We start from the raw sequence: 20,288 nt of genomic DNA, 5'->3' as shown, positions 1-20,288 counted from the left end.
GTCTCCTCAAGGTTCCACCCAAATAAGAACAGAAGTGTAGCCTAAGCTTTCCTCATTTAATAATTTTTAATAATTATTAAAAATTAAAAATATTGTATAATATAATGCAATATTATATTCAGTAATGAAAAAAAACTGTCTTGTGGTTTAAAAATGACTCTGTCTTCTCCAAGGGAGAATCAAGTCATCAATGAGCCTGGTGTTGTGTGGAGTAGAAGGTAGCTTTTAAGGACTTTGCCAAATTACCCAAACTGTCCTCACCTGTCACAGAGACTGTTTTCAGGGCAAGGATGACCTGAAAGGGTATGACCCTTTCCTGGCTCTCTAAGTTTGACACCTTTTCTGAGTGCCATGCTTGCATCTCTGCTACTCTCGGTCCTTGATACCAGGCAGGTTGGCTATTTTTCTTCCACCTAAACCACTGGAGAGCCAGGGATGCATTTGTTTCCCCAGGAAACACATGCAAGTCAATGAAAGCTTGCAGACCAGAAAATTGTTCTGTATAGACAAGCACAGTGGAGCATGCCCTGATTGGTACACGATTAAGGCCTCAGCCTGGAAAACTAAATTTCTTTACCTAGATGTTCTGCACTAGCAGTGATGGGAAGAATTGCCTTTTAGATTCTGTCCTCCACGGAGAGGAGCTGTCTTCTGTGGATGCCATAAAACATGGACCTCCCTGACGATGGGGCGATAGTGTTTCGTGTGAACTAGACACGTGTGGAGCATGTTGTGTTACTTTCATTTTCTAAACATTAAGAAAGACTTTCTAGCTGAGCAGTGGTGGCGCACGCCTTTAATCCCAGCACTCTGGAGACAGAGGTTGGCGAATCTCTGTGAGTTTGAAGCCAGCCTGATTTACAGAGCAAGTTCTAAATAGTAAGCTACACAGGGAAACCCTGTCTTGAACAACTAAAAAACAAAACAAAAACAAAACAATCCCTAGCTCAAGAAAGAACATGAGATCTATTGAATGTCTTTTTCATTGTCAATATTTATCTTCTATCTCTTTAATTTCAAATATCTGAAAAAATACATGTTTGACTTACTATTCTTTATACTTTTATATTTTTTCTTTTCTTTTTTAAATACTTTTATATTTTTTATGAGTCATTTGAAAGTAGTTGAGGCATCATGATATTTTGCCTTAAATACTTTAACCCATTTCTCTTAGAAAGGACATATTCTTCCATAGCTACAGGACCTTTATTATGTCCAAGAAATTTATCATTGTATAATAAAACCATCTCACATGCAATCTAACCATATTTTCTCAAAACATTCATGGTAGCCTGTGAAATTAATTTGTCTAGTCTTAGATAAGGCTGGACTTCATCACTTGGTTGCAGTAGTGGTGCTTGCTGGTTTATTTTTTTTCATCACAAAAAGATCTTTTAAAAAATGTAGTTACATTTGTTTGTTTGTTTATTCATTTATTTATTATTCAGGGGAGTGCACTCATGGGGGTTCAGACAGCTTGGAGTTGGTTCTTTCCATCCAGCATGTGGGTTCGGGGGATTAAACCTAGCAACTCATGCTTGGTGGCAAGCACCTTTGCCTGCTCAGTCATTAGCATGTTTTTATCTTGGTAATTGTAGATAGCGCGTCAGACAATGCTTTTAATTTATATCCACATTACATGCATTTCTGTGGTGGAAATACCTGTTACAAGAGGCTCAGATTGCCTGGCTTTTAGCCTATGCCAGTGTTTCAGAGCGACAGATTGAATACCAGTTATCAAGCGAAGCCTGCCTTCCAGCCTTGCCATCCCCCTAGTCGGCGTTGGCGTTGCTCAGCTCTGTAAACAGCATCCCCATTGCTTTTGCATCTGCTTTTTTACAAACCATGTTTTATTGTGTGATTGCTCCCGAGCTTACTGGAAAGTCCTGCTTATACTTGGGTAGTTTCCGCGCCTTCTGTTTCCACAGAACTGCAGTGAGTGCCCATCTTTGTCACTGCGCATGAATACTTGCTTGTGTCTTTCGTGTCTTAGTTAGGGTTTTTATGGCTCTGAAAAGACACCATGACCACAGCAACTCTGTAAAGGAAAACATTTTATTAGGGTTTGCTTACAGTTTCAGAGGTTTAGTTCCAATTATCATCATGGCGGGACATGGCAGCATGCAGGCAGCCATGGTGCTGAAGAAGGAGTGGAGAGTGCTTGATCCGCAGACAGCTTCAGGAGATTGAGTACTGGTCATAGCTCGAGCATATATGAGATCTGAAAGCCTGCCCACTTAGTGCTACATTTCCTCCAACAATTTCCTGATAGTGCCACTCTCTAAGGGCCAAGCATTCAAACACTAGAGTCTATGGGAGCCATAGCTATTCAAACCACCGCTGTGTCTAAATAACAAGGACTTAAGCTTTCCCCAAGAATTTCTTACTCACATCCCTTCCCCAAGCTCCCTGAACGTCCTTGTGCAATGCCTGCACACATCCCTCCTTGGGTGCGCTTGCCTCCCAGACTGTCTAGATCACTGTAAGCAAGGCCATGTCTTACACATGGAATGTGGCTTCCATGGGTTATGTCTCTTTCCTTGCTTCTCTGCCATGAGACTCTTGGGCAAAACAGAAGAAGACTATAATAGAGGGCAAAACCACAGCTCAGGTCTGCTTACACACACATACTTTTTCAACTTCGCTTTTGGGTGTGTCCACTTCCAGGCCTGGTTTCTCTGCAGTGGCACCTACAGACAGCTTTTCTCCTTTGCCGTTGAGCTTGGCATCCTGTGCCAGGGCCTCCTCACGTATTCTCAGTGCAGTTTCCAAACCCTTCATGCGCTCGGTAGTATCGGAATCCCTCAAAGAGGGGGAAGGTTCCCTGCAGATGTCACCTTGTCAGTGGTGAAGACAGTCACTGAACAGTTTCATTCAGTTGTTTACTTCTGGAAGAAATAAAATCATCTTTTTTTTTTTTAAATCTGAGTGCCAGTAAACTATTGTTTTTCAGGCAAAATTACTCTGTGGCCTATCTTTGAACAACCAGTCAAGAAAGATTTCTGTACACGAAACCTTTGTTCAGTTCAATGGTAGTTTCCTACATTTTTGTACTCAACCTCAAAAATACTCCATTGATCCATGAATGAGAACTAATAGACCCATATAATGCATATTCTTTGAATTGTATGAGTAGGACTTTCTATTTTTCTCTCCACTCTTTCTACACACACACACACACACACACACACACACACACACACACATCTATAGACTCTATCTATCTATCTATCTATCTATCTATCTATCTATCTATCTATCTATCTATCTATCTATCTATCAACCTACTTACTTACCTACCCATCTACCTAGGTTTCAGTCAGTCAACACTTAGAGAGGAAAGCCCAGTATTTGCCTTAGCAACTATGCCTGAGGCTTCCGATCTAGGCTGTTTATTAACAGGGATACCAGGTGCCACAAAATATGGCACCCAGACCAAACTGAAAGTCACCAACCCCTAGGAGTAGGGGAAATAAAATTTGGGTAGGGTTACTGTTATTATCCTGTTGGAGAGGAAAAGGTCCTTAATTTCAAACTAATAATGACAGCTTTGTGGCCTTTGATGAACTAAGGGGTTGTTTCTGATGGTCAGAACTTCAAGTAAAGGAAGAATAATGCTCTACTCACAATCTACACAAAGCAGGCTTTGCTAATGGGACCTACTCTACAGTGCCATTTCTCAAGAATTGTCAGTAACCATTCAAGGACTCCCAAGCCTCAGCCACACTTGGAGAACCTGTGACTCTGGAACCCCTTGGAAGAGTCAAATGACCCTTTCACAGGGGTCACCTGATACCATAGGAAAATACAGATATTTACATTATGACTTGAAACAGTAGTGACATTACAGTTATGAAGTAGTAACAAAAATAATTTTATGGTTGAGGGCCACAGCACGAGGAACTGTATCAAAGGGTCACAGCATTAGGAAGGTTGAGAACCACTGCTCGAAAAGGTTGGGATAGAATCACCATTAAGTTGTTAACAGTAATGTTATATGCAAACTCGTTTTCATGGGAAACCTGAGGCTCTTCTTTTCCATTCTCTTGTAGCTGCCCAGTCAGGAATCCTTGACAGAACAATTTCTCTGATTTTGAAGAATCAAAAGCCCACAAAAAAGGTTTGTATGCCTGTACGAATTCTTGCTTCATTTATCCCTTTCCCTTCTGTGTGAAGCTAGTGTTCTTCCACAATTCTGGCACTTTCTTATCAGTTTGGGCTTTAATTTTTGTTTTTTATATTTCATTGCATTATTTGCATTTTCCATGGTATAAAAAACTAGAACACACACACCAAAAGAAAAGAAAATGCAGTTGCCCATCAAACAATAAGGTCTCCATGTATTACCATGATGGAAAGTGTTTCTCACTCATTCTCATTTCAGTATGATGGCTACACCTCATGTCCACTGGTGACCGGCTACAACCGGGTGATTCTTGCTGAGTTTGACTACAGAGGCGAGCCTCTGGAAACCTTCCCCTTCGATCAGGGTAAAGAACGACTTTCTATGTACCTCATGAAGGCTGACCTGATGCCGTTCCTGTACTGGAATATGATGCTAAGGTAGGCGGCTCATCTGGTACCTGTGCCGAGGGCTGTTTCTGGGGTCCTTCCAGCTTCTACGCAAAACAGGCCTTGCTAATGGGACCTGCTCCACGGTGTCATTTCTCAAGAATTGTCGATAACCCTTAAAGGACTCCCGAGCCTCAGCCACACTTGGAGGAGAGGTTAGAGGGATGTTTGCAGTATCTCCCGCTTGTGACAGGATGCCTTCCCTTCACTTCATTTATAGGAGGAACCAAATCTTCTGTCTTCCATTCTCTGTTCTCTTTTTGTTCCTAACTAAATTAGATAAATAAAAATGCTAATGACAATAGTATAATAAAAAATCATTTTCACATGCCAAGTACTTTCTAATCTATTCCCTTCCTTTGGTTTTCTATTATGTTCGAGAAAAAATTAAAAGTAATTAAGAGAACAGAGAGAGACTCCAGTTCTGACTTACTTTTGAATAATGTTTCTCCCATTTACTAGCTGAGCAACTCGATTAGACTACGTTTGGTTTCTTATCTGAGAAATGAAAATAACATTAAGGAGATAATACACGCAGAGGCTGAGAATGGTGGGTGCTCATTGAGAAGACTACCACAAATTAATAACTCTTCCTCTTCGCTCAAAGTAAATACTCTTTGACTTTTCCAGACACATGTGAGATTGGTAAGTCAGGATATCTACACCAGTGATTCTTAGTCCAGGATAATTTTGGGAACATTTTACAGTATTTGGAGACAGTTTTGGTTGTCATAACTGGAAGGATGCTGTTGGCAGCTAGTGAGCAGAGGTGTGCAGGGCCAACTCCTGTGGTGAGGAGCCACCAGGTCTTGATTGTCAGTGAGGATGAGAGACTCTGTCCTGCTTCTGTCCTGCTTTGAAGTCATGAGGCAAAGCAAAGCAAACAGTAGAGTTTGAGGTAGCAGCTGCTTCATGGGGTTCTGCCAAGTGGAGTCAGCATGCTGGGCTCACACAGCAAGTTCAGTGTCAAAGCTAGGACTCAAGGCAGATTGTTCCAGTCATGAGATTCTTTCCACCTCAGCAGACACGTCTTGCCTTATATGCTAATAGGCAGGCATCCCTTGTAACCTCTCGTAAACACGGTGTTGGCTGATGCCACCCTACCTCTTTCGTCTCCTTAGTCTCTCTGTGTTGTTTCTTCCAGAGGCTACTGGGGAGGTCCAGCCTTTCTGCGGAAGCTATTTCATCTGGGCATGAGTTAAGGATGGCTCAGAGCTTGCTCTCCTTGGATGGCTTCCAGACCAAAATCGCAGTTACTGATTGACTATGAAGGACACGAAGGACTCAGAACCTCGCCCTGTAAGGAGATTTTCTTACTACTTACAGGAGTAAGGAGATATGGTGACCTCTCTTGACCTCTGAGTAGCTATCATGTGGACGGCCCAGAATGAGCTTGATTCTTTGGAGATAGTCAAATGAAATAACAGACTTCTATTTTCTGAATAAAACGTTGTCATTGATTGACTTGAATGAGAAACGATCTTGCCTAGCAGGAATGGGAAGCTGCAGCACTTGGGAGAAGAAGCTGGTGCTGTTTGGGATGGCTTTCTCATTGTCCACTTTGTACAGCTGGCATTACTTTACAGAGCCCGAGCCACTGAGCAGAATGATTCCACGACAGCCTTGCAAAGATTGTCACAGCCCGACACACTGCCGCTTAGAACTCGTGCTGCGGGAGCCAGCGTGGAGATCTGAGAGTCCAGATGCCTCTCCTTGGGTGCTCAACTGTTTGAGCTGAATCTGTGCTTTTCCAGCCAGTGGCAGGCACTGTGCTTGCTAATCTCTGCTAATCCTTTGGATACAGGGTCCTATGCTGGACAGTTCTGGCTCTGGGAGCCCTATCAGCTTGGCCGAACCTAAGGTTTTTCTTTCCTCTCTCTTTCATTGAGGGTACCACCCACACCATAGTCTGAAGGTCAGCCTTACCCCTTCCACTTCTTTCTCCTCTATCCTGCAGGGCATTTCCTCTACTAAATTTCTCCTTAGCCTAATTCTCTCATGGCACCCATGTTTCCTAGAGAACTTAGACATGCTTAGTGATGTTGAATTTGAAGACTGCCAGTGGGTGTGGTGAGCATTGGCTTAGCTCAGCTGCAGTTTGCCCGATAAAGTGTGGTGAGTTTGCACTGGAGACAGCTCCGGTTTCTTTGGAGCCCAGCAGCAGCTCCAAAGGATTTGCTCCCAACCAGTTGATTATAGAAGTTTAGTTTCAGTCAGTCTAGAATTTTAAAGGCATGTGTATTTCATATTCATAAATGTGTTAGATTTTTATAACACTTTAGAAATGAAACCATTTTTATTTGTCACCAAGTCTCTCTGGGTGCCCGGAGTTCTCCTTATGACTCTAGAAACCCCATTCAGACATTTATTCATTCAACAAATATTCATTCAACACCTACTAACTGCTAAGGACTAGTTCAGCTTGGGGGATGCAGTGAGAAACCAGAGTGACAAGGAGTCTGCTCTCATTTTTGTAGCCTTGGTGATAGCGTCTTTCCTGGGATGCCAGAGAGCTTGCTGAATTAGACATGACTTGATTTGGGAGAACAGTTTCCTTTTGACTCTGGGGGAGAGTGGGACACCAAGCTAGCGGGAGGCCCTAAGCTGGTGGGAGTGGAAGACTTTCCCTGGAGTTGACCATGCCAGTCACTTTCCTGCTGAGCACCCGTGCTGGTCCAGACATCAGTGGCAGTCCTTTCATTCTCCAGGATATCCCTGGTTGGAGAGTAGCCAAGAACTACTTCCTCATTCTGCTCCTAGGATGGCCAAGCCATGCTGCCCATGGTGCTTATATTGGCCTGGCCACTTGCCTTCATGTAGTGCGCAGAAAACAATCAGAGAAGACATTGTCTTTTAAGGTCTCTAGCTGAGAAGCCCTGTGCTCTCCTGGAATCCCTGTGCCATATCTTGTGCAGGATTTGGGTTGTGAGTTCATTCTGTAACATTCTTCACGACAGACTCCACGAAGACCTGGGAATAATTCAGAAGGGATTGACTCTCTGGATGTGGGAAGAAATGCTATAAGAATGGGGCATGATTCCTGGTAATGGCTGAGACTCTTGGTGGAGAAAATTTGAAATCCTTTGCAGACTTCACACAACCTTCTGGGTCTGCTTATGCTACTGCGTTCTGAACAAGCAGGGAACTGCTTCAGAGATCATGTGTACAAGAGTCACTTTTGGCCACTGCTGCAGGATCCATGACCTACTGGTCCACACCTTGGTCTCCAGCTTTCAGTTTCCCAGGCTGGAGAAGAGAGCAGCTGTGCTCAATTCTAGAAAAGCTCAGCATTTGAAACCTTTCCACTTCATTTGCAGGTCTGGGGCTGGTCAAAGGAGAGGGCATGTTTGGAATTGCCTTTAAATTAGGAGCAAGGCTCAGGAGGAGGAGACTGAGGCTTGCCATGGGGTAGGGGTGCAGGTTTCTGGGAGGGCAGTGTCTTTGGGTGGGATGATGTCACAGGTTCTGCTGGTAGACATAAACCTTATACACATTTCCTCAGAACCCGGAAGTGACAGGCTTGGGCCTATTGAGCTGGGGAATCTTTTTTACCACTTGTTACCTTTGCCTTCAGAGATTCTTCCTTCTAATTCCTATATCTGGAGTTACAAATGATTATGAGCCATGGTGTAGGTGCTGGAAATAGAATCTGGCTCCTCTCAACCCTGGGAAAGTGGTAGGTGAAGTTGTTGACAGAGGTTTCTGTCCCACCAGGTCCCACAGTCATTAAATTCCAAAGAAATACACAGAGGTCTACATTAATCATAAACCGATTGGCCTGTTATCACAGGTATCTCATTAACTCTTATAACTTACATTAGCCCATAATCCTTGTCTGTGTTAGCCATGTGGTGCGGTACGTTTTTCAGTGAGGCATTCACATCTTGCTTCCTCTGCGTCTGGGTGATGGCTGCAGACTGAAACTTCCCTCTTCCCAGAATTCTCATTGCCCCGCCTCTATTTCCTGCCTGGTCGCCCTGCCTATAATTCCTGCCTGGCTACTGGTCAATCAGTGTTTATTTAAAATACAAGCGACAGGGTGCAGACCATTGTCCCACAGTATGAAGTGACTGACGGAGCTAGGCCATTCTTCAGAGATATAGGGAGGAGACTGGACTTAAGTTTCAGGCCAAGGTTTGAGGTTTAGATTTCTTTCTTTTGTATAATGCATGTGAAAGTTTCCCTCATATTTAGATTTTGTAGAAAATATAAAGAACAGAAACAAAAGGAATAAAAGTGATCAGTTTATCCAACATCAAGTCATGACAGCAAACAGCAGGCAGGTGTCTCTTCTTAAGCTTAATATTACCAACTTGGTTCAGACTGAACAGGTTATATTTATGAGTATGTATGTATAAACATGTACATCTGTGCATGCAATAGCAATTACTGAGAAAAGTGGCCATGAATTTGAAGGAGAGTGGGGAGGGGTATATGGGAGGCTTTGGAAGGAGCAAAGGAAAGGGAGAAATGATGTGATTAAATTATAATCTCAAAATAAATTTCAAAACAAATTATTGTTCTTTTTGAGGAAGGTGGCTTTTGTAATTCAATATGTAAAAGCAGTTCATGTTATTAAAAATGTATTGGAGAGCTGTGAACTGATTTAACTAATTTTTTTCCCTGTAGTTCTGGGAATTGAATCCAGGGCCTTGTGCATGTCAGGTAAACACTCTGCCAATCTGAGCTGCATTCCCAACTCTCTGATCTGATTTTCTCCTTTATGCCCAGAGACCACAGGGCTTTAACTCAACATAGACTTATTTTGATTATCTCAGGCATGAAGATATAAGAGAAATTGTTTGGATGAGATGAGGCTTTCTGATTAGGTTAATAAACATTAGTTCTCTCTGTTTGCTTAACTGCCAAGTAGCTAAGGAAAGTGCCTGTCCACACGATGGAACAATTTAAGGCCAGTCCTAGGCAGTAGATGGAAAGATCCCACGAGACTGAGAAAAGAGGAGATGGAGACACACTTTTCTATTCCAATATTGATTATATTTACTTTACTTCCTTGTTTCTCTGCGTGTGGGTGTGAGAGCCACAGCATACATATGGGAGTCAGAGGACAGTTCACAGGCATCAGGTTTCCCTTTCTGTCACGTGGGTCCTGGAGCTCAAACTCAGGTGGGCAAGCTTGTCAGCAAGCACCTTCACCCACTGAGCCACCTCGGCGTATTCCTTAAACTTCTCTTCTGACATGTATGTGCATGCTGTGGCACACATGCACATGTGCTTGCTTTCATATGTACTGTCACTCATGCACACATGAGTTCCCGTATGTGCTCTTATTCATGCATGCTGTGGCACACATGCATGTTGCAAAAAGAGCATTCCCACCGGGATCCCGACTCCCCAGCTAGTTTACACCCGAAATAATTACACGGAAGCTGTATTCATTTAAACACTGCCTGGCCCGTTATCTGTAGCCTCTTTTTGGCTAACTCTCACATCTTGACTAACCCATTTCTAATAATCTGTGTGTCACCACGAGGTCGTGGTTTACCGGCATGAGTGTAGTCAGCGTCCGTCTTGGGAAGGGAAATCATGGCGTCTGCCTGACTCTACTTCTTTCTCCCAGAATTCTGTTCTGTCTACTCCACCCACCTATGTTCTGACCTATCAGGCCAAGCAGTTTCTTTATTAATTAACCAATGAAAGCAACACATAGAAAGAAGACCCACCTACATCACATGCACACATGCTTGCTTCCATATGTGCCCTCACTCTCTCTCTCTCTACCCTTTGCCCCAGGAGCCCATTACATGTGATCTATGTCAATTGTCTCTTCTTGTGTCTGTTTTCTGGTTGATGACAAAAGGAGATGGTGGGATGGGGAGAGGGAGAGTAAGTTGTCCCTCTATTCCTCTGATTCCACCCTTGCAGTCTGTCTTGACTTCACAATGAGATTAAAAATAAAAATCAAGACTATAAATTTATGAGGTTTTATAGAAATTTTATAAAGTTTTTCACCTTTTGGATCTAATGATTTTAGGAACTTCATTTAGTGTGTTTTCCAATCTCACATTTCTAATCATTTTTTAAAAGATATTTTATAAGAAGTCGTAGTCTAAGAACAAAACAAATAGGAAATGTACAAACCTGGTCCTTCTGCTTAGATTGTTGATAAAGCCCTGCTGTGGGTTCTGGTACCTGCTTCCTGGCTTCTGCTGGGCTGGATGCCAGAAACAGTATATAACTCCAAACCCTGAGTGACAGCATTGTGCCCTTGCCTGTGCCTCACCTACATCTGACTTTGCCATGGTGCCTTGGCCCATCTTGAATTGATCCAGCAAGACTCCTTATTTGCTCCTTATTGGGACCTAACTGACACTAGGGAAACCCAAAGCGAGGCAGTGATGCTGAGAGAATGTATGGAGGAGTGACAAGAGAGGGTGAAACCACAAGTGAGTGTTGACTAGAGGGAAGCTGAGTGTGTGTGTGAGAGAGAAAGAAAGGGGGCGGGGAGAGAGACAGTCATAGTCATAGCAAGGGCCAAGTAACTTCAAGATGAATAGGGCTTAAGCCAAGGTTGTGGCACCAGAGGTGGGTGTTCACAAATATTCAGGCTAGGTGTCATATCATCAGGACTGCAGAAACCACTGTGTAGATAGCTTCAGCACAAGAATTCAATACTGTGGCAGTTGTGAAATTATGACTTGTGAGGCAAACATAGCCTACTATCCGTTCTTGAAGTAAATAAAAGTACCTTCGAACACGGTCTTGCTTATGTGATGACTCAGGTGTACTTACTCTATGAGGACACAGTTGGGGAAGGATGAGAAAGCCCACGTGTGGTCTGCAAAGCCGGAGATATGTACAGTTTAGCTCTGGAGAAAAAGTTTGAGGACTCTGGAAACAAGAACCTGGGAAGCTGTTGCTTTTCAGAAAGTTGTGGAGCTGTAGAAACTCTGGCCCCAGTGGTCCTGGCTATTTCAAGGCCTAGGAGATGGCCTGGACCTTCCACTGTCTCGCCTGATGTGGATGCCCTAACGTTCTGAGTGATGCTGGGTATATTTGTGTAGCATTCCAGGTGATGAGAGACGGCTGGGGAGTGGGTGGGAAGCGGTTTTTCTCCTGACTTCTCTCTCTGTATGTTCTCTTCATGTGCCCATCAGAGTGGGCTGTAGCTCAGATGACCTGTCACTTTCCTTAAGCCATCACGGATCTGTTCCTGGGGGAGGGTTCTGAGTTGGCTTTGAATGAGGTTGTAAGACCTGAGAATGGGCTTCGTCTCCAATGAGAGCTGGTGTTACAAGGATAGGAAGCTGTGAAGGCCTGCCTGCTCAGTTACCTGTTCTCATTCCTCCATCATTCTGCAGTTATGGACTGTATGGGCCCTGCCAGGTGCTGGAGCTTCTCAGGTAACTCAGATGGAAACCAGCCTTGGAGGAGGTGGGAGGAGCTTGTGGTCTAAGAGGAATCCACAGGAAGGACCCTGTGAACCTTACACAGCATCCTCTTGGCAGGCAGGGAAACTGAGGCTTCTCCAGGGAGGATGGGGTTCTACCTGCTGGCACTTTTTTTTTCCAGACAGTACCTGTTTACAATGCATGGTCACAGGGGCTCTTGGTGGGCTTTCCACTCAAGCCAGTGATATTATGGTATACGGAGGAGAAGGAAAGGCCAGAACCCTCTTGGCTTTTTCCTGTTGTCCCACAGTGAGTGTCACCTGCCAGAAACTGGAGGGCCTGCCTCAGAAATCTGCTTGGCCATTTTTCTTCCTGATCTGCTTCATGAACTCTGCCTAGAAATGCTTAATTGACTAGATACAAGGTGTGCCAAGCTATATCTTACCTGCTTGATTGGCTGACATTACTTTGAGTGCTGCACAAAGGAACCTAACCTTTAGTCACCAGAGACTCCAATCCATCTCCCCAGTTCTCCCTCCCTATAACTCTAGAGGACCCATCTCTCCAGATGTGCAGAATGCTTTTATTTCCTTCCCTTTCTGCTGTCAGGATGCTCCATCCCTTCTGTGCCGCAAGCTCCCATTTATTGATTAGGACTCCTTCCAAGAGCTAATCATAGGCAAGAAAGATGTCCTTGTCTCCATCCTCAGGGCATTATCCTCAAAGGGCTGCTCATCGTGATTCCAGTTCAGAGAGCTCAGGAAACACTCCTTACAAAAAGGGGTGTGTAAGTGAGGTGATGCAGAGGCTAGTGATTACCACCATACAGATGTGCAGGGCTGTCTTCGCTCATTGTAGCCTCATACACCATACAGATGTACAGGGCTGTCTTCGTTCACAGCAGCCTCATCCACCTTATGTATAAGGCATTGACAGCAACCTGACTAATACCGATGTCTAATTTTCTTCTATGAGATATGACGTTTGGGAAACAAGATGCTAAATCAGTAGGCTAGGGTTGTACGTAGGACAACAGAGGGAACAATACTAATTTGCTAATGGGACTGCTTTGGTTGAGTGCTGTTGGTGCTAGGAAGAAGGTAATGCTGTTTCTTCTGAAGCTGTGCTTGCTTAGTCTTAATCCCATGATCGGTGGTCAAGCGCTTTGAAGCACACAGCTGGTCAGAAGCTTTGCATCCAATTTTTTATCACATCCTCAGGAATTCAGTAAGGGAAAGCCTGTGTTTTAGGGAAGATCCTGGGCTGAAAGAAAATAACTTGCCCAAGTCATGTAACTAGGAAGTGACAAGGGCAGGTCAGAGCCAAGTTAGCATTCTTCACTCTTCTCTGTGTGCCAAAGGCTCTGTCTTTTCTCCGGGGTGCCTTTGGCAGGCGTAAAGTACACACAAGTACCTTCCTTGTTAGCTCGTTTATTTCAGAGGGCGGGCAGCACTGAGCATGTGAGGCTGGAGGGAGACATTTCTAGAACTGGAAATTATACCACTTCCAGTCCAACAGAGAACAAACCCTCAATTTGATTCAGTTTAAGAATCTTGTAGAAGTCTGTGCTGTTTACTGTCATATTAAACAGAAGGAAGCTAAGGCTGAGGGGCCTTTGTCAGCTGTGGTTGGCAGTTCACATGTGTGTGTGTGTACACATGTGTGTATACGTATGTACAAGCTCACATAGTAAACTAGAGTATTCCCCAGGTCTATTCTCAGTTCTCCTTGAGTTTGCTAACATTTTGCCCCGAAGCCTCCTTCAACACATGTTTGCTGCCCATGTGAGCATCCCCAGCACTGCCTGTCCAATTTTATCCGCTCTCCACAGAGCATCAACTTTGGCCTCGTCTCGTGATTTTATCTGTGAGGAGTCACTCTCTATGCTGATGAGCAATTCATTAAAAGCGATGGCTTTCAAGCTTTCTTTCTTTCCAAAAAATTATTAATTTTATTTCATATAATATATTTTGATTATATTCTTTTTCCTCTCCAAACTCCTCCAAGATCCACCCTACCCATCCAACTTCAAAACAAAACAAAACCAAAAACTAAAATCAAAGTCAAATAACAAAAGACCAATAATACAAAAAAATACCAAACCAAAAAAAAAAAAAGAAAAGAAAAGAAAATAGAATAAAAAGCTCGCAAAAACAAACAAACAAAAAGCATGGATTGTCTCCACCATATTTTAGGCATTTTGAGAACAAAGCCCTCCTAATGGCCCGTTCCCCTCTAGTGGTAAAACCTTCTCTGCCTCTGTTGGGTGGGAAAGCTGGGTGACCCATGGTTCTAAACTTGGGAGTACCTTCCATCAAGCTTCTCAAAACAAAACCCAGTTTCCCAGACATTCACCAGGAGGTCCTGTCTAGCTCGACTCCATCAATCCTGTGTAATGTGAGCAGGTGGCTGCCGTCCACATGGCTTGGGTCTGCTGGTAGGGCCAGCACCTCCTTGCTCTTGAGTGTCTTTGAAGGATGCTGATGAGGAAACCTGTCTGCTGTGCGGAGAGCTCTGAAGAAAACTATAAGCTGTAGTTTTCCATGTCAGTTCTGTACGCAGGAGGTGGGGCTTGAGGACCTGAGCTTCTAAGAGCTCTTACGGTGAGTTGGTGCTCTTCCAGGCTTGGAAGTCACCTGGGGTGGAAGGAGGATGCAACACAAAGCAGAAGGAGCCAGGACTGAGTCTTAGAGCCATGCCATCCCATCACAGTTGGGTGAGGCTCCTTGCTACTGACTTACTCATATACTATTTTCTCATCATAAACCCGAGGTCAAGATATCAAACGGGATAAGTGGACGAACTACTACTGAATATGTTAATACATGTAAGGCATGTAAAGTAGTGTATGAATTTCATGAGAGCCTTGTTAAACATTAGCTGTTTCTTGCAAATAATATGCAAATGATATGCAAATGATATTGCAAAGCAGTGGCAGAAGCATCCAAGGATGTATCTGATGGTTTGGTATCCGTTGGCCCTTCTAGACCCCTGGGGAAGACGTGACTCCCTTCCCTTCCTCCTCTTCCAGCATCTGAAAGTCACAAAAAACTGTAAACATGAAATAGCACAACAATCAACTAGACAGACTTTACTCAGATTCACCTACTAGAACGTTTTATTTAATGCTGTGTACAGTACGGCTCCAGAAACGTGGACCAGCCTGGGTTGGTGAGGGATGAAGAAAAGACAAACACAGATAGATCCAAGCACACAAAGGCTGGATTGGGTGGTGTGGGCTCACCACTGGAGACAACTAAGCATTCCGGAAGCGCAGAGTGTTCATTTTATAGCGCTGAACAGAGAGGCGGGGTTATTGAACACGGCGCAGGGCTCAGGGTACACAGCTGTATCGAGGAGGCTGGTTCAGCTAATCTCAGTAGGAGCAGTCTTCAGACTGTAAATATCCAGGAAGGAGAAAGCTATGGCAGGCATTTTCTGTACACATTGTCAGCATTTACACACTGATCAGGTCAGGCTGAACATCCATGTGGGAGAATGATACGGAGAACAGTTTCTGTACAGACTGTCAACCACCTCACATGAAACAGAAGGGACAGATTTGTCGTTTCCCCCTGAGTTCTTGACGTGACTGTACCTATGTTGACAGCGCACATTGACTTAGGACTTAACTTACTTTGGGATTCCTCTACTCCCTGTAAGTTGTCTTTCTTCCTATTTCTCTATAAGCTTATAGTTATGTATATTTATATACATTGTTTTGCATAATTAAACTTTAACACCAGGACTACTAAAATACTAATTAGGGATGTTCTTTTGTGTGAACACAATGTGGTTGTCAACCTCACAGATTAGTAACTTATTTGATCTACTGTCCATATTCTGACTTAGAAGCTGATTTAGGATGTCCTTCAGAGCCCTACTTCAATCCAGACTCCAGTCTATGGCTTGGCTACACCCTTACATGTCCAGGGTCTATTGCTTCATCATTTCATCTGGAACATTTCCATAGCCTTTCTCTGTCTTTTATAGCATTGACTCTTTTAGTGTTTGCATTAATTTATTGATTTATTGTGTGTGTGTGTGTGTGTGTGTGTGTGTGTGTGTGTGTGTGCATGCACACAAGGGGAGATCAGAAGACAGCCTTCCAGAGTTGATTATTTCCTTCCACCATCTGGGTTCCAGAGAACAGACTCGGGTCATCAAACTTGGTAGCAAGTGGCTTTACCTGCTGAGCATTCTGACTGGTCCCATAGCGACATCTCTGAAGGATAAATAATATTCCCCTCTTTTAATTTGTTGTTATAAAAACATTCATTTTTTTAAAGGCAGGGTGTCTCTACTTACCCTGAACTGACTTCAAACTCACAGTCCTCATGCTTCATAACTTGGGGTGGTGTAATTACAGGCATGTGTGACCATGTCTAGTGCATATGCCACCATGTCTGGCTGTCCTAAGTTTTAATAGGTGTTTGGTGTTTCTGATAGGTTGTTACTGTGTCCTTGGTCACTACATACTGTAGTCTGGGGTTCACTGGACAGGGATGTCATTTATAATCAGGCACAATGATGACTCCATAGCTGTTTTGCTCACTCCCTGGCCTGACACCAGAGGGGAAGTCAGAGAACCCCAGTAGGAACAAAGCTACAACCATCAGGAAATCTTGAGTGCTGTTTTGGGAGAACCATCTAATTGCACAAACAGGAACACAATGAGAAATTAAGTCACTAACGCCAATCTGATCATGGCCGTCCCCGGGTTAAAACCAGCTGTGCATTTTGGTTTGTGAGCAAAGGCTTTCCCTGACTATAAAATAGATGGGGTTGGAGTCTGCATATGCCAGCCCAGAGTTGCTATCATTATATGCATTTTAAAACGAGAGAGCAAGGTTAGAGGGGCAGTGAATTTTGAGTAAGATCCCATAGTGATCACCAGAGCAGGAGTTAAGAGTCCAAGCCCGTCTGAATGCCTGTGGTGCTCCACAGGGGAGAAATTCTTTACACAGAAAATTCAACTGTTCCTTTGAGTTCTGTAACTACATCAGGGAAGCCCTGGATAGGATAAATACCAACTGTTCAGAGTTTCTAAATCCGTTGTCTCTTTCTGATGCTCACTCTTGATAAACCACTGTGAAATGTCTTGGGTTCAGAGACTTGTTCCTTCTAGAAAGAACTGTTTAAACACACTTAATAGTCTGCATTCCTCTGTTTGTGACCTTTCCAGTTGCCATAACTGTATCTGCTGATAGCAGCTCAAGAAGTTGTCCTTGGACAGCTGTACTATATTGAAAGAGAGTCCCAGAAAAGGGGTAGGTAGCATGGGTGAAAATACAGAGGTGAAAACTAGAAAAATGATCTCTCGAAGGTCACATAGCCTGCTCTTCGGAATGAGGGTCTGGATGGTTTCATTCTGAACTGTGTATGTGTACAGAATGCTAGGGTTTTCCTTTGAGCACGAGAGAGGCCTCTGTGGTCCAGAGAACAGCAGGGTGTGTGGTTTGTATGTGTGTATACACTTTTGCTTCTCTGACTGCAAAGGTAAACCATTATCTTAATTATTATTTATTTAGTGCTTCTCTGAGGTCTCGGGACTGTCATTTCATCATGATGACAACCATAACGATAATGTACAAATACCAGCAATAGTAATGGCAATTGTCTGTTTTGTTGGAGTGCTATGGGGGCAAATGTGATAGATTATAGTTCCTGAAGTGCTTTGGAATTCAGAAAGAGCTATCATTACACTGGCTGAGTATCTGCTGTGATCCTGCTAACCAGACACTGGGACTTGGTCACCATGTAGGTTTCACCTCCGATGCTGGAAAGAGGAGCAGATGCAGCCTTAGCATTTTCCTTGGAAAATTATTATTTTTCCTTGGAAGAGACAACTAACTGGTGATGCAGATTGGCCATGTGCAAAGGGAATTTCAAACACTGTCTTATGTAATTAAAACAAGACCTTGAAAATTATTATACGTAGTCATTATTATTATTACTTCTTTTAAATGAGATATTTTAGGGCAGACTGCAGACATGATGCTGCAATCCTTTTAAACATACCAGTTAGGCATTCCTGAGAAGGGCAGTTTTCTAAACAGCTACCACAATGTCTTCCAAATCAAACAATAAACAACATTGGTGTATTTCTACATGCTGTATGATACTATTCCTGGGTAGACACGAACAAAGGTCTACTTATTCTACACAGAACTTAAAGAGAGACTAAAGTAAGGCTATCACTGAGATCTAGCCAGCGAATTTTATTCGGGTTACTTTCAGGAGCAGAAACAACTCAAGCGGCCTTATCACCAAAAGTCCATCCCCAGCATGGGTGACAGACAACTTGAGGCTCTCTGCACAGCCTGCAGGCAGCTCAGCAGGCTGGAGAATGTCCTGGAAGCTCCATCGCTCTCTGCTTCTTTTCTTCCAAGCAGATCAGCTTGTCTGAGATTATCTCCCATCAGCACTCAGTGCTTATATAATCTTGGTGAGGGAGGGCACCAGGGAGTCTGGTTGGTACCAAGGACTGTCTGAAGCTTTTGTGTTGCTTACTTCCTTTAAGCAGCAGGATAGAATATTTTAGAATACCCCACTTCTTAATGATCTCAGCTCTAAGACGACTACCCACAACTACGCAGTCTCCAGATCCACAGACCCAACTGTCCCATTGATGTCGTGTTTGCCATTCTGATCTAAGATCTGGCCAAGTCACACTCTGCTGCTTGGTTGTCGTCTCTCCTTAGCCTTCTGCCACCTGGACCGTCTCAGCGTTTCCCTGCCATTCACGATCTAGAAAAGCTTAGAGCATCGGTCTTTCATTCTGAAGGCCAATCTGGCTAGACGCTGGCTGTGTGTTCTTAGAAGTCACAGAAATGACACTGTGCTCACACTGGGAGGCAGGTGATGCCAACTCCTCCCTTGATTTTCACCCTGACATTTAGTCAAATTGGCTTCTGTCACATTTCTTCACCGTGGTCACTATTTTTTCACTATGATTACTATTTTGTTGGGAGCTATTTGAGTTCCTCAGTCACGACTCAGTTCACCAGTCTTTTCAGTTCTTGGTGACTTCCTTTGTGATGGCTTCCCGATGGTGGTCCCCTGTTCCCGTCTTGTTAGTTTGGCGCTCACCCTCTCATCTGTTGATTAACCTGTTTCTTTAATGTCTCATGGCTTTTCACTCTCTCCAATGGCTTGTGAACCATCACTACCATTGCTTTATTTAAAGTTCAACACTTCAAAGTTTAGCTAGTGGTGCCCCTTTCAAGCTGGCTGTTGGGTCCTTTTGGCAGATCTCCATTAATCTATGGGCGCCTCCATGCAACCAGACAGGATATTCTAGACTGACACTCATTAATTTGTCTTTAACCTTAGATGTGCATTTTGTTCCGTGGTGTAACAAAACTATCAGCATATGACATAGAGTAATTGATTCATGTCCAGTCATCTTTTCCCTCAAAATCCATCCCAGTCAATTAAGCTTTGAAGACTTTGGCATAGTCACCACCATTATCTTCTGAACAGCTTTGGGGAAACAGAAATGAACGCAGTCTTCTGGTCCAGCATCAGGGCTTCCCCCCACTCCCTTCTTTCCCTGCCCCTTTCCTCTCTCTTTTTTTTTAGATTTATTTATTTATTATGTATATAACATTCTGCTTCCATGTATGCCCACACACCAGAAGAGGGCACCAGATCTCATTACAGATGGTTGTGAGCCATCTTGTGGTTGCTGGGAATTGAACTCAGGACCTCTGGAAGAGCAGTCAGTGCTCTTAACCTCTGAGCCATCTCTCCAGCCCAATGCCCCTGAACTGGGCATTGAGAAGAGCAGCGAGAATAATGTAGATCCTGCACTGTTTAGCTTATCGTGGGGAGAGAGAAAGAGAGCGTACAGATACACGTCAACCAGGTGATGATAACTGCTGTGAGGAAGACCGAATCACACTAAGGGAATAGCGCAGAACTGAGTGTGACAGTGACCCTGTCTCCAACTGGTGTATGTGTGGGTCTGTACGTGTTGTTTTACATAGTACACAGCTAGTCATCCTTTATTAGCTGTGTGATTATTCTCTGTTGACATTTGAGCTTGATCTTGAAGTCCGATTTCCTCATCTTTAGGAAATCATCTTTGAGTCAGATTCAGTGATCTTTCCATTCTCCAAGCAAATAAAGGTTGGTAGAACACCTGGATCTGTGCGTGGGTTTGGTTGTACTGAAGGGACAGGGTAAAGCCTGGTAGTGCATGTTTTGAAAAGCTGGGATTCCCTCTTTGTGTTCCTTTCTTTCTTTTGATCTTCCCTCGTCCTCTGTACCTAGTATTAGACGTTTGATCATATAGACAAGATAGACGGAGAGGGAGACTTCGAAGAACTGGAGAAAAGGTAAATCCTTTTGCCAGCCAAT

At 43.7% G+C, this 20,288-nt stretch overlaps 1 protein-coding gene across 2 annotated transcripts in view; it reads left to right on the top strand.

The window, feature by feature from the left end:
• The window catches only part of Sqor (sulfide quinone oxidoreductase), a 39,330-nt gene extending 33,288 nt beyond the window's left edge, over window positions 1-6,042 (top strand). For both annotated transcript variants that reach the window (XM_048459672.3, XM_085696405.2), the window contains exons 8-10: window positions 4,053-4,120; window positions 4,385-4,563; window positions 5,717-6,042. In XM_048459672.3, the coding sequence (XP_048315629.1) occupies window positions 4,053-4,120; window positions 4,385-4,563; window positions 5,717-5,774 (305 nt within the window). In that variant the 3' untranslated portion in view covers window positions 5,775-6,042. The remainder of the gene's footprint in view (window positions 1-4,052; window positions 4,121-4,384; window positions 4,564-5,716) is intronic.
• The last annotated feature ends 14,246 nt before the right edge of the window (window positions 6,043-20,288 follow it).

This window comes from Myodes glareolus, chromosome 10 (assembly GCF_982192425.1).
Source record: "Myodes glareolus chromosome 10, mMyoGla1.1, whole genome shotgun sequence".
NCBI classification, from domain to species: Eukaryota; Metazoa; Chordata; class Mammalia; order Rodentia; family Cricetidae; genus Myodes; species Myodes glareolus.
This window is presented reverse-complemented; position numbering and strand designations above follow the sequence as displayed.